Below are 10,322 nucleotides of genomic sequence, written 5' to 3' on the forward strand. Positions count from 1 at the left end.
TTTTTGTATCTTGTATTTAAATCTCAATTCATCTAGTTTTTGATGTCACCATCAAACGACACACTCACAGACAGACATGTAATATTAAAAACCCATTTTATACCTACGTACATATCATCATGCGGGTCCTAAACGGCCGGGTGTCATTGCTGTATTTTAGTCCCTTTTGCCGTTGTATTGCACTGTGGCACAGTAGTACATGGATGTCGAAAGTTCTGTAAGCTACAAGACTGCACCACAGATGGAAACGGTGACCAATTGCTGGAAGTGATCCACGATGCAACTGTGATAGATTGCATGCAAAGGTGTGGACAAGACGAAAGGCAAGTTGGCTTATATCTTTACTTACATTTTGCATTGTGTGCCTAAAATGAAAAAAATATATTGTGCAAGAGTTGTAAACAAGCTTCATTCTTTCAAATCAAACCAGACAACTCTGAAACAACGATGCTCTTAGGCATTTGGATAGTTTTTTTGTTGATAAGTTCTGTATACATATATACTCAATTGTTGATATAAACCATTCATCGTAAAAAAACAATTCGATGATGGACGCGCCCAAGAATCCTCTGCTACATATTGCGAAGCTTTTATCTTTAAATCTTGGGAATTTTCACGTTCCCCCAAATCTATCAATACCGGACCTCGGCTATACAGATGCATCAATTGCCGTTACGAAAAGTTCTGATGACAAGCGACGTTTTGTGGCTACGGTAACTCATTGATTACATGGGCTGTTGCAAACTTTTATTAGTCAGGAAACGGCATTCGGTATTACCGGGTTATTAGCTTAATCAGGAAACGGCATCTGGAATTTACCGCAACGAGCTCTTTGAAAATTCTCTGTCCAATTACTAATTCATACAATTTCATATAATTTGCCATTATCATTTTGCATTTCTTTTTTTTTTCAGTTGTCAGTCTTTTTCATACAAAAAATCAGTCAGCAAGTGTAAACTTTACAATGGAGATGTGCTTGCAGAAGGAGCTTGCAGAAGACATAATGAACAATACGCAATTTATTCCGCAGCGGCTTGCAAAATCTCCGCAGTATCTCCAGTCACTGAAAGGAACACGGCACAAGGTAAATGTTTATATATGACTTTAATGTAAAATGTTTAGATAGATAGATAGATAGATAGATAGATAGATAGAATTCCATAATATACAAATTATGACAAATTTATAAATAATTCGGGCAAAACAGAAGGATTGTATATACATAGGCTTAACCGAAAAAACAACCATCTATTATCTGGCCTTGTTTTACGACAATGCTTTTTGGCATAACCTAATACACCTAGAGATGTCTCGCACATATGGATTAATAAAAACATTAGCAACTACTTGTGGAAAGTTATTTCTAATTGCAGCTGTTTTTTACACAGAAACAAACCACGTGGCTTTCAGACTGTATGCTCTCACATCTTTGTCCACCTTCGTTTCTCTTTTTCTAAATTATGCGCGGACAGTCTTAGCCTTGTTTTGCTAGTCGGTAATATTGTTGCCAGTGTGAATTTGGGCTAATATTAATTGAACAAAATTTAATTTACTACCCTCTGTCGCTCGTACGAGTGATTTACGTTTTTGGGTGTCGGCATTAAAGATATCACTTTCGATGTCTGGTAACCCCTGAAAGTACTCATATCCTATAGCCTTTTCGTGAAAACACAACTTCCGTATAACATCGAAAGGGTTATTCATCTATGACATTTTTTCTGACATGTGCAAGCTTAGAAATAATTTTTGGATGTTATGGACTCCTGCTGATAATGACCCTACTCCGAGTTCTAATTTTACTTAATCGTCGCTCAAGATATTGGCACAACAGCCGGAGCTCAACCAGTTATGACCACAAAGGGCACAGTTCAACCAGATACTACAACAACTGCGTCAGCTTATCCCACTGCTGCCACCAATGTAGCTGCTGGAAACTGTTCTGCCTTCGTCAGGTATGACAAATACGTCACATACGACGGTCCGAGGTCCGTTCACAAATATGATACTGGTGGCATTGGTAAGTGAAATAGTTCTTTTTTTCTCGAAAGTTTGTGTGATGTACTATGTAATTAGCTTGCTTCGATATTGGATAATCTATACATTTGGAAATTTTGGATATGCAGCTTACTTGAAAGAGCTCATTGTCAATTTAAAAAAAAGACAATAAAATTTATACGTCTAAATGTTGTATTTTGTTTGTTTTATTGTTCGTTTTTCTCTAAAGGGTATACCGTAGAGAACTGTCAGACGTTTTGTCTTGCGGAGAACACGTTCTACTGCACCGCAGCGAATCACTTTCGCAGCCATGGTCATGGTCTAGGCTACTGCCAACTTCATGGCTACGTTCCCTACGCAGAGAATAATGTAATTTCCTACAGGAAATACTGCACGGATGAGGCTCTAAGTACGTCGTAAGAAAGTATCAACTGTTTTCTTTGTTTTAGATGGATATTTAATTTTATTCTTTATAAAATCAGATGGCGACCCTGGACTGAAACATATTCCGTATGCTGCATTTTTTCAATGGTTTCAAATATTCTTGCTTGAGAATGTTTTCTTTCTGGGATCGTATTCTTTTTATCACTGTTTATATAGCATGACAAAGTCTGACAATTTCATGCATAATTTTTTCAGGTTCCTGTTACTTAAAAGAATTGGGTGAAAATCTTTCCATAGATCACACACTTCAGTACTCGGTGGGTAACAGTTCTTGTGCCTCGCAGTGCTTTGGCAAAGAACGCTGCATTGGATACAGCACTTTTACAACGTACGATCTCTGCCGACTTTTCGTCCAAAGAAAATATTTTCTATATTGGGCCACCCTCTCTATTCGCCTCCGCAAATGTGGATAAAAAGTACCAAGGTTGAAAAAAATTGGACACACGTGTACTATTTTTCACGCGCGAGCGTATAAACAAAGACAAGACACGTATAAACAAAGACAAGACATTGATCCTATCAAATTAAAGGTCTTGGTCCTTAGCGAATACAAAATGTGTAATATCCAACACTTCACTTATAACAACCACTAAAAATAGCAACCAGAATCCAACCAACACGTGTAGACTTAAGGCAATCCGCATATTCTACTTTCACTTTTAGATTATCTCGGTGACAGAGAAGAAATAAAATGATATGGATGGTAAAAATACTCTTTTGTAACAAACTGCAAATTTACTCACGTGAGATATTTGGATTGACTGTTGGCCATCTTTGTCAGGCGCTGAGTGACACAGATGGCATTGTGTCACATAGTCGAGAATATTTGGCGCAACGTCATCTGTGTCACTCACTGATGAAAATGAACGACAGGTCAAGCGAGAGATGTCACGTGAGTAAATATGCAGTTTGTTGCATAAGAGTATTTTACCTATTATCATCCACAAAAGTGATGAGCCTTTTTATACGTCTAAGATGATATAGATTACTTTCACTCTATAACTTTAAAGAGATTTGAATTGGATTTTAATGTACATAAGAATATTATAAGAATATTACAAAAGATTTTTTAGATTTGATCAGATGAGAAAATGTGTACAGTGCGACTATTTTGTCAACATACAGCCTTTAAAACCTGCGTGATTTGGATTTTTTTTTATTTGAAAAAGATCACGCTTCAAAGAATTTTAAATGAAAATAGTATTATTCCATGTGACAATGTGAGGTAATATGAGATTCTATACTTAAATTGTTTTACATAAATACATGCTGTATAAAAACCAGTACGACTTTGCATCTTACTATCCAATATGATAATAATAGTATTTCATTTGTCAGAATTGTCAGAATTTTTTATGTTTAACAACATAATTTATCAGTTAGGATTTATTCTTACCCACTTTCTACTGTATCGGCGAAAAAGCCATGCATTATCTGTACTTTGTCATACAAATTGTCTAGCAGAAAGTATATTTTATTATTGTCTAATGTACACATAGATAAATATCATTTAAGAGAGCGTTCATCTTTACGCTCATATTTCATGGTCATTCAAGTCCACTAAGTAGATATTGGACTGAAATTCTCATTATTCGCAAGATACAAATTTCAATGACATTCTATGAAATTTAGATTAAACTAACAAGACGCGTGGTGATTCCAAGACCAAATCAACACAATTAATGTAGAGATTGCATGCACACCTGAAGGACAGAAGTCAGAAATCACACGTTCCGCTGATGGCCTTTCATTTGAGTTAGGTCTTTGACTAGATCGATGAAAATCGCAAGAAGATAGCCATAAGTGGCCGAGGTTGCGACCACTGTTTGTACTTATGCGGTAATCAATTAATTTTGTTCTGTCTCAAGGAAAAGGAAATTTGCATCCAATTACCCGTTGTGTGGTGCCTAAATTTCGATTGCCGAAAGAAAAACGCCAGTTTTGATCGTGGCTTTAATTTGTACACTGCGTCTAAAATGCATATCAGTGCTAGTGCTACGTTGTTGGGTAAGTGTGATGCAAGAAGGTTGCACAGATTTGATTTAGAATGCGAGTTTTCTTTCAACAAATAGCTATTTTGGCAGTATTAGAATCCCTTTCGATGAACAAGCCATGAGCGTTTCTTTTTTACTGGATCTTACCTAGAAACAGTATTTACCATTTTTGCCTCGTGAAACTTTTATATCGGATTTAAATCTCACACCCCTTTAGTTCCTAATGCCACTTTCATATTGGTAAATAGAAATATAATGTTTAAACATCTTTTTGATACCTACGCGAACGTATGCGGGTCCTTCAGGGGTGTCATTGCTGTATTTTAGTCCCTTTTGCCGTTGTATTGCACTGTGGCACAGTAGTACATGGGTGTCGAAAGTTCTGTAAGCTACAAGACTGCACCACAGATGGAAACGGTGACCAATTGCTGGAAGTGATCCACGATGCAACCGTGATAGATTGCATGCAAAGGTGTGGGCAAGACGAAAGGCAAGTTGGCTTATATCTTTACTTACATTTTGCATCGTGTGCCTAAAATGAAAAAAATATATTGTGCAAGAGTTGTAAACAAGCTTCATTCTTTCAAATCAAACCAGACAACTCTGAAACAACGATGCTCTTAGGCATTCGGATAGTTTTTTTGCTGATAAGTTCTGTATACATATATACTCAATTGTTGATATAAACCATTCATCGTAAAAAAACAATTCGATGATGGACGCGCCCAAGAATCCTCTGCTACATATTGCGAAGCTTTTATCTTTAAATCTTGGAAATTTTCACGTTCCTCCAAATCTTTCAAAACCGGACCTCGGCTATACACAGGCATGTAAATGGCAGGTTTGCAATTACGAAAAGTTCTGGCGAAACACGTTTTATGGCTACGGTTAAGTCATTGATTTTGTGGGCTGTTGCAAACTTTTATTAGTCAGGAAACGGCATTCGGTATTACCGGGTTATTAGCTTAATCAGGAAACGGCATCTGGAATTTACTGCATCAAGCACTTTGAAAATTCTCTGTCCAATTACTAATTCATACAATTTCATATAATTTGCCATTATCATTTTGCATTTATTTTTTTCAGCTGTCAGTCGTTTTCATACAAAAAATCAGTCAGCAAGTGTAAACTTTACAATGGAGATGTGCTTGCAGAAGGAGCTTGCAGAAGACATAATGAACAATACGCAATTTATTCCACAGCGGCTTGCAAAATCTCCGCAGTATCTCCAGTCACTGAAAGGAACACGGCACAAGGTAAATGTTTATATATGACTTTAATGTAAAATGTAAAGATAGATAGATAGATAGATAGATAGATAGATAGAATTCCATAATATACAAATTATGACAAATTTATAAATAATTCGGGCAAAACAGAAGGATTGTATATACATAGGCTTAACCGAAAAAACAACCATCTATTATCTGGCCTTGTTTTACGACAATGCTTTTTGGCATAACCTAATACACCTAGAGATGTCTCGCACATATGGATTAATAAAAACATTAGCAACTACTTGTGGAAAGTTATTTCTAATTGCAGCTGTTTTTACACAGAAACAAACCACGTGGCTTTCAGACTGTATACTCTCACATCTCTGTCCACCTTCGTTTCACTTTTTCTAAATTATGCGCGGACAGTCTTAGCCTTGTTTTGCTAGTCGGTAATATTGTTGCCAGTGTGAATTTGGGCTAATATTAATTGAACAAAATTTAATTTACTACCATCTGTCGCTCGTACGATATAGGCCTAGCCTAGCCTTTTCGTGACAACTTCCATATAACATTTAAAGGGTCATTCATCTATGACATTTTTCTGACATTTACAAGCTTAGAAATAAAATTATTTTGGATGTTATGGATTCCTCCTCCTACTCCGAGTTTTAATTTTACTTAATCGTCGCTCTAGATATTGGCACAACAGCTGGAGATCAACCAGTTATGACCACAACGGGCACAGTTCAACCAGATACTACAACAACTGCGTCAGCTTATCCCACTGCTGCCACCAATGTAGCTGCTGGAAACTGTTCTGCCTTCGTCAGGTATGACCACCAGGTCACATCCGATGGTCCGAGCTCCGTTGACAAATATGATACTGGTGGCATTGGTAAGTGAAATAGTTTTTTCCTCGAAAGTTTTCTATTTTACTATATTCTTAAACCGTTTTTATATTTTTATTATGCTAAAACTGTTTAGAACTGGTGTACTATGTGTTTAGTTTGCCTCGATATTGGATAATCTATACATTTATTAGTTTTTTTTAAAGACAATTAAATTCTAAATATTGTATTTTGTGTTTTAATGTAACACTTTGTTCGTTTTTCTCTAAAGGGTATACCGTAGAGAACTGTCAGACATTTTGTCTGGCTGAGAACACGTTTCACTGCACCGCAGTGAATCACATAATCGACCATGGTCATGGCCTAGGCTATTGTAAACTATATGGCTTCGTTCCCTACGCAGAGAATAATGTAATTTCCTACAGAAAATTCTGCACGGATGAGGCTCTAAGTACGTCGTAAGAGAGTATCAACTGTTTTCGCCGCTTTAGATGGATATTTAATTTACTCTTTATAAAATCAGATGGCGACCCTGAACTGAAACATATTTCACGTGTTGCATTTTTTCAATTGTTTTCAAATATTCTTGCTTGATAATGTTTTCTTTCTTGGATCATATACTTTTTATTACTGTTTATATAACATGACAAAGTCTGACAATTTCACGCATAATTTTTTTCAGGTTCCTGTTTCTTAGAAGAATTGGGTCAAAATCTTTCCATATATCACACACTTCAGTACTCGGTGGGTAACAGTTCTTGTGCCTCGCAGTGCTTTGACAAAGAACGCTGTATTGGATACAGCACATTTACAACGTACAATCTCTGCCGACTTTTCTTCCAAAGAAAATATCCTCGAAATTGGGCCACCCTCTCTATTCGCCTCCGCAAATGTGGATAAAAAGCACCAAGGTTGACAAAATTTGGACACACGTGCACTATTTTTCACGCGCGAGCGTATAAACAAAGACAAGACACTCCAACGCACGTGCACACTCCATGCACAGTCCCATACTATCGACATTGATCCTATCAAATTAAAGGTCTTGGTCCTAAGCGAATGCAAAATGTGTAATATCCAACACTTCACTTATAAAAGCCGCTAAAAATATCAACCAGAATCCAAACCACACGTGTAAACTTTAGGCAATCCACATATTCTACTTTCACTTTTAGATTATCTCGGTGACAGAGAAGAAATAAAATGATATTGATAGTAAAAATGCTTTTTTGTAACAAACTGCAAATTTACTCACGTGAGCTATTTGGATTGACTGTTGGCCATCTTTGTCAGGTGCTGAGTGACACAGATAGCATTGTGTCACATAGTCGAGAATATTTGTCGCTATGTGACACAACGCCATCTGTGAGAGATGTCACGTGAGTAAATATGCAGTTTGTGGCATAAGAGTATTTTACCTATTATCATCCACAAAAGTGATGAGCCTTTTTATACATCTGTTTATAGATGATATAGATTACTTTCACTCCATAACTTTAAGGAGACTTGAATTGGATTTTAATGTACATAAGAATATTATAAGAATATTACAAAAGATTTTTTAGATTTGATCAGATGAGAAAATGTGTACAGTGCCACTATTTTGTCAACATACAGCCTTTAAAACTTGCGTGATTTGGATTATTTTTTTATTTTATTATTATTATTTTTTTTTTTTTGAAAAAGATCAGGCTTCAAAGAATTCTAAATGAAAATAGCATTATTCCATGTGAGAATGTGAGGTAATGTGAGATTCTATACTTAAATTGTTTTACATAATATCTGTGTATAAAAACCAGTACGACTTTGCATCTTACTATCCAATATAATAATAATAGTATTTACAATGTTCATTTTAATTGTCAGAATTGTCAGAATTTTTTATGTTTAAAAACATAATTTATCAGTTTGGAATTATTCTTACCTACTTTTTACTGTATCGGCGAAAAAGCCATGCATTATTTGTACTTTGTCATACAAATTGTCAAGCAGAAAGTATCTTTTATTATTGTATAATGTACACATAGATAAATATCATTTAAGTAAGTGTTCATCTTTACGCTCATATTTCATGGTCATTCAAGTCAACGAAGTAAATATTGGACTGAAATTCTCATTATACGCAAGATACAAATTTCAATGATATTCTATTAAATAGATTTAACTAACAAGACGCGGTGATTCCATGACCAAATCAACACAATTAATATAGTGATTGCATGCACACCTGAAGGGCAGAAGTCAGAAATCACTCGCTCCGCTGACGGCCTTTCATTTGAGTTAGGTCTTTGACAAGATCGATAAAAACCGCAAGAAGATAGCCATAAGTGGCCGAGGTTGCGACCACTGTTTGTACTTATGCGGTAATCAATTAATTTTGTTCTGTCTCAAGGAAAAGGAAATTTGCATCCAATTACCCGTTGTGTGGTGCCTAAATTTCGATTGCCGAAAGAAAAACGCCAGTTTTAATTGTGGCTTTAATTTGTACACTGCGTCTAAAATGCGTCTCAGTGCTACGTTGATGGGTAAGTGTGATGCAAGAAGGTTGCACAGATTTGATTTAGAATGCGAGTTTTCTTTCAACAAATAGCTATTTTGGCAATATTAGAATCCCATTCGATGAACAAGCCATGAGCGGTTCATTCTTACTTGACCTTACCTAGAAACAGTTCATGTTCATTTACCATTTTTGCTTCGTGAAACTTTTATATCGGATTTAAATCTCACATCCCTTTAGTTCCTAATGTCACTTTCATAGTGGTAAATAGAAATATAATGTTAAACATCTTTTTGATACCTAAGCGGACGTATGCGGGTTCTACACGGGTGTCATTGCTGTATTTTAGTCCCCTTTGCCGTTGTATTGCACTGTGGCACAGTAGTACATGGGTGTCGAAAGTTCTGTAAGCTACAAGACTGCACCACGGATGGACACGGTGACCAATTGCTGGAAGTGATCAACGATGCAACTGTGATAGATTGCATGCAAAGGTGTGGACCAGACGAAAGGCAAGTTGGCTTATATCTTAGCTTACATTTCGGTAGTGGGCCTTTAAGAAAAAAGTACATTGCGCGCAAAGCTTTATTCTTTAAAGATGAAACCGAACCAGTTTGGTATAATAAGATTATATTTTCTTTGTTTTATTGTCATAAGTTATGGCAAACGTGTTTATCACATAGTTCAAAATTTCTTTTTATCTTTTAGTTTTTCATTTAGTAATAAGTTGATGAATACATGATCAATAATTTTTATTTGTTATGAATTGCCCCTGCATTCAAGTGTAATCAATACTAACTTAATAGAACTATCTGACCAGTCGTTCGTATATAAACTAAAACTGACGTTGCTTGGTAGCCTAATAACTGCTTATTTTATGCATTTACCGCTTAAGTGTTTAACATAAATGCGATTTCAAGATGCATTTAAACAACTAAAAACTATAATAAAAAAAACGAAACATTTACAGAATAGAATAATTAAAGCAAAATTAAGCTATCCAAATTGAGATAACACCTGGTATTATACTTTAACTTTATTATTACTATGTACATGTATTTAAACTTAAGTATATTATAATTAGTAGTGTAGAGAGCCTATAAATGTACACTCATTTCATGTGCTCAATAAATTATTATTATTATTATAAATTAAGAGCGAAACAAAGATGCTCTATTAGACATTTGGATAGTTTTATTGTTTAACTAGAAAAGCACTCCGAGAGCGCAAAGGCTCCACCCAATGCCGTTTCACCCCTAAATGTTCGATATTTTTTATTATTGATTGATTATTGATCCGGATTACTGATTATTGATTGATTATTGAT

The 10,322-nt window shown here is 35.6% G+C and overlaps 2 protein-coding genes across 2 annotated transcripts; both read left to right on the forward strand.

The window, feature by feature from the left end:
- The first annotated feature begins 922 nt into the window (after positions 1 to 922).
- LOC147764069 (uncharacterized) lies at positions 923 to 2,923 on the forward strand. The gene is made up of 4 exons (XM_087001744.1): positions 923 to 1,084; positions 1,817 to 2,017; positions 2,225 to 2,404; positions 2,635 to 2,923. Exons 2-4 carry the CDS (start codon positions 1,849 to 1,851, stop codon positions 2,850 to 2,852), a joined length of 567 nt encoding a protein of 188 aa, XP_086857870.1. The 5' UTR covers positions 923 to 1,084; positions 1,817 to 1,848; the 3' UTR covers positions 2,853 to 2,923.
- A 2,600-nt stretch (positions 2,924 to 5,523) lies between these two features.
- On the forward strand, positions 5,524 to 8,619 carry LOC147764070 (uncharacterized). The gene is made up of 4 exons (XM_087001644.1): positions 5,524 to 5,689; positions 6,345 to 6,545; positions 6,770 to 6,949; positions 7,181 to 8,619. Exons 2-4 carry the CDS (start codon positions 6,377 to 6,379, stop codon positions 7,396 to 7,398), a joined length of 567 nt encoding a protein of 188 aa, XP_086857770.1. The 5' UTR covers positions 5,524 to 5,689; positions 6,345 to 6,376; the 3' UTR covers positions 7,399 to 8,619.
- Positions 8,620 to 10,322: the final 1,703 nt, after the last annotated feature.

The sequence above is a fragment of the Lingula anatina genome, chromosome 1 (assembly GCF_051362555.1).
Source record: "Lingula anatina isolate TDL-2025a chromosome 1, LinAna3.0, whole genome shotgun sequence".
NCBI lineage: Eukaryota > Metazoa > Brachiopoda > Lingulata > Lingulida > Lingulidae > Lingula > Lingula anatina.

Bases quoted from the DNA above. Each gene is read 5' to 3' on its own strand.
- LOC147764070 (XM_087001644.1), top strand. From the start codon at position 6,377: ATGACCACAACGGGCACAGTTCAACCAGATACTACAACAACTGCGTCA. The intron at 6,546-6,769 runs GTAAGTGAAATA...TTTTCTCTAAAG, and splicing joins ATATGATACTGGTGGCATTG to GGTATACCGTAGAGAACTGT. The intron at 6,950-7,180 runs GTACGTCGTAAG...AATTTTTTTCAG, and splicing joins CTGCACGGATGAGGCTCTAA to GTTCCTGTTTCTTAGAAGAA.
- LOC147764069 (XM_087001744.1), top strand. From the start codon at position 1,849: ATGACCACAAAGGGCACAGTTCAACCAGATACTACAACAACTGCGTCA. The intron at 2,018-2,224 runs GTAAGTGAAATA...TTTTCTCTAAAG, and splicing joins ATATGATACTGGTGGCATTG to GGTATACCGTAGAGAACTGT. The intron at 2,405-2,634 runs GTACGTCGTAAG...TAATTTTTTCAG, and splicing joins CTGCACGGATGAGGCTCTAA to GTTCCTGTTACTTAAAAGAA.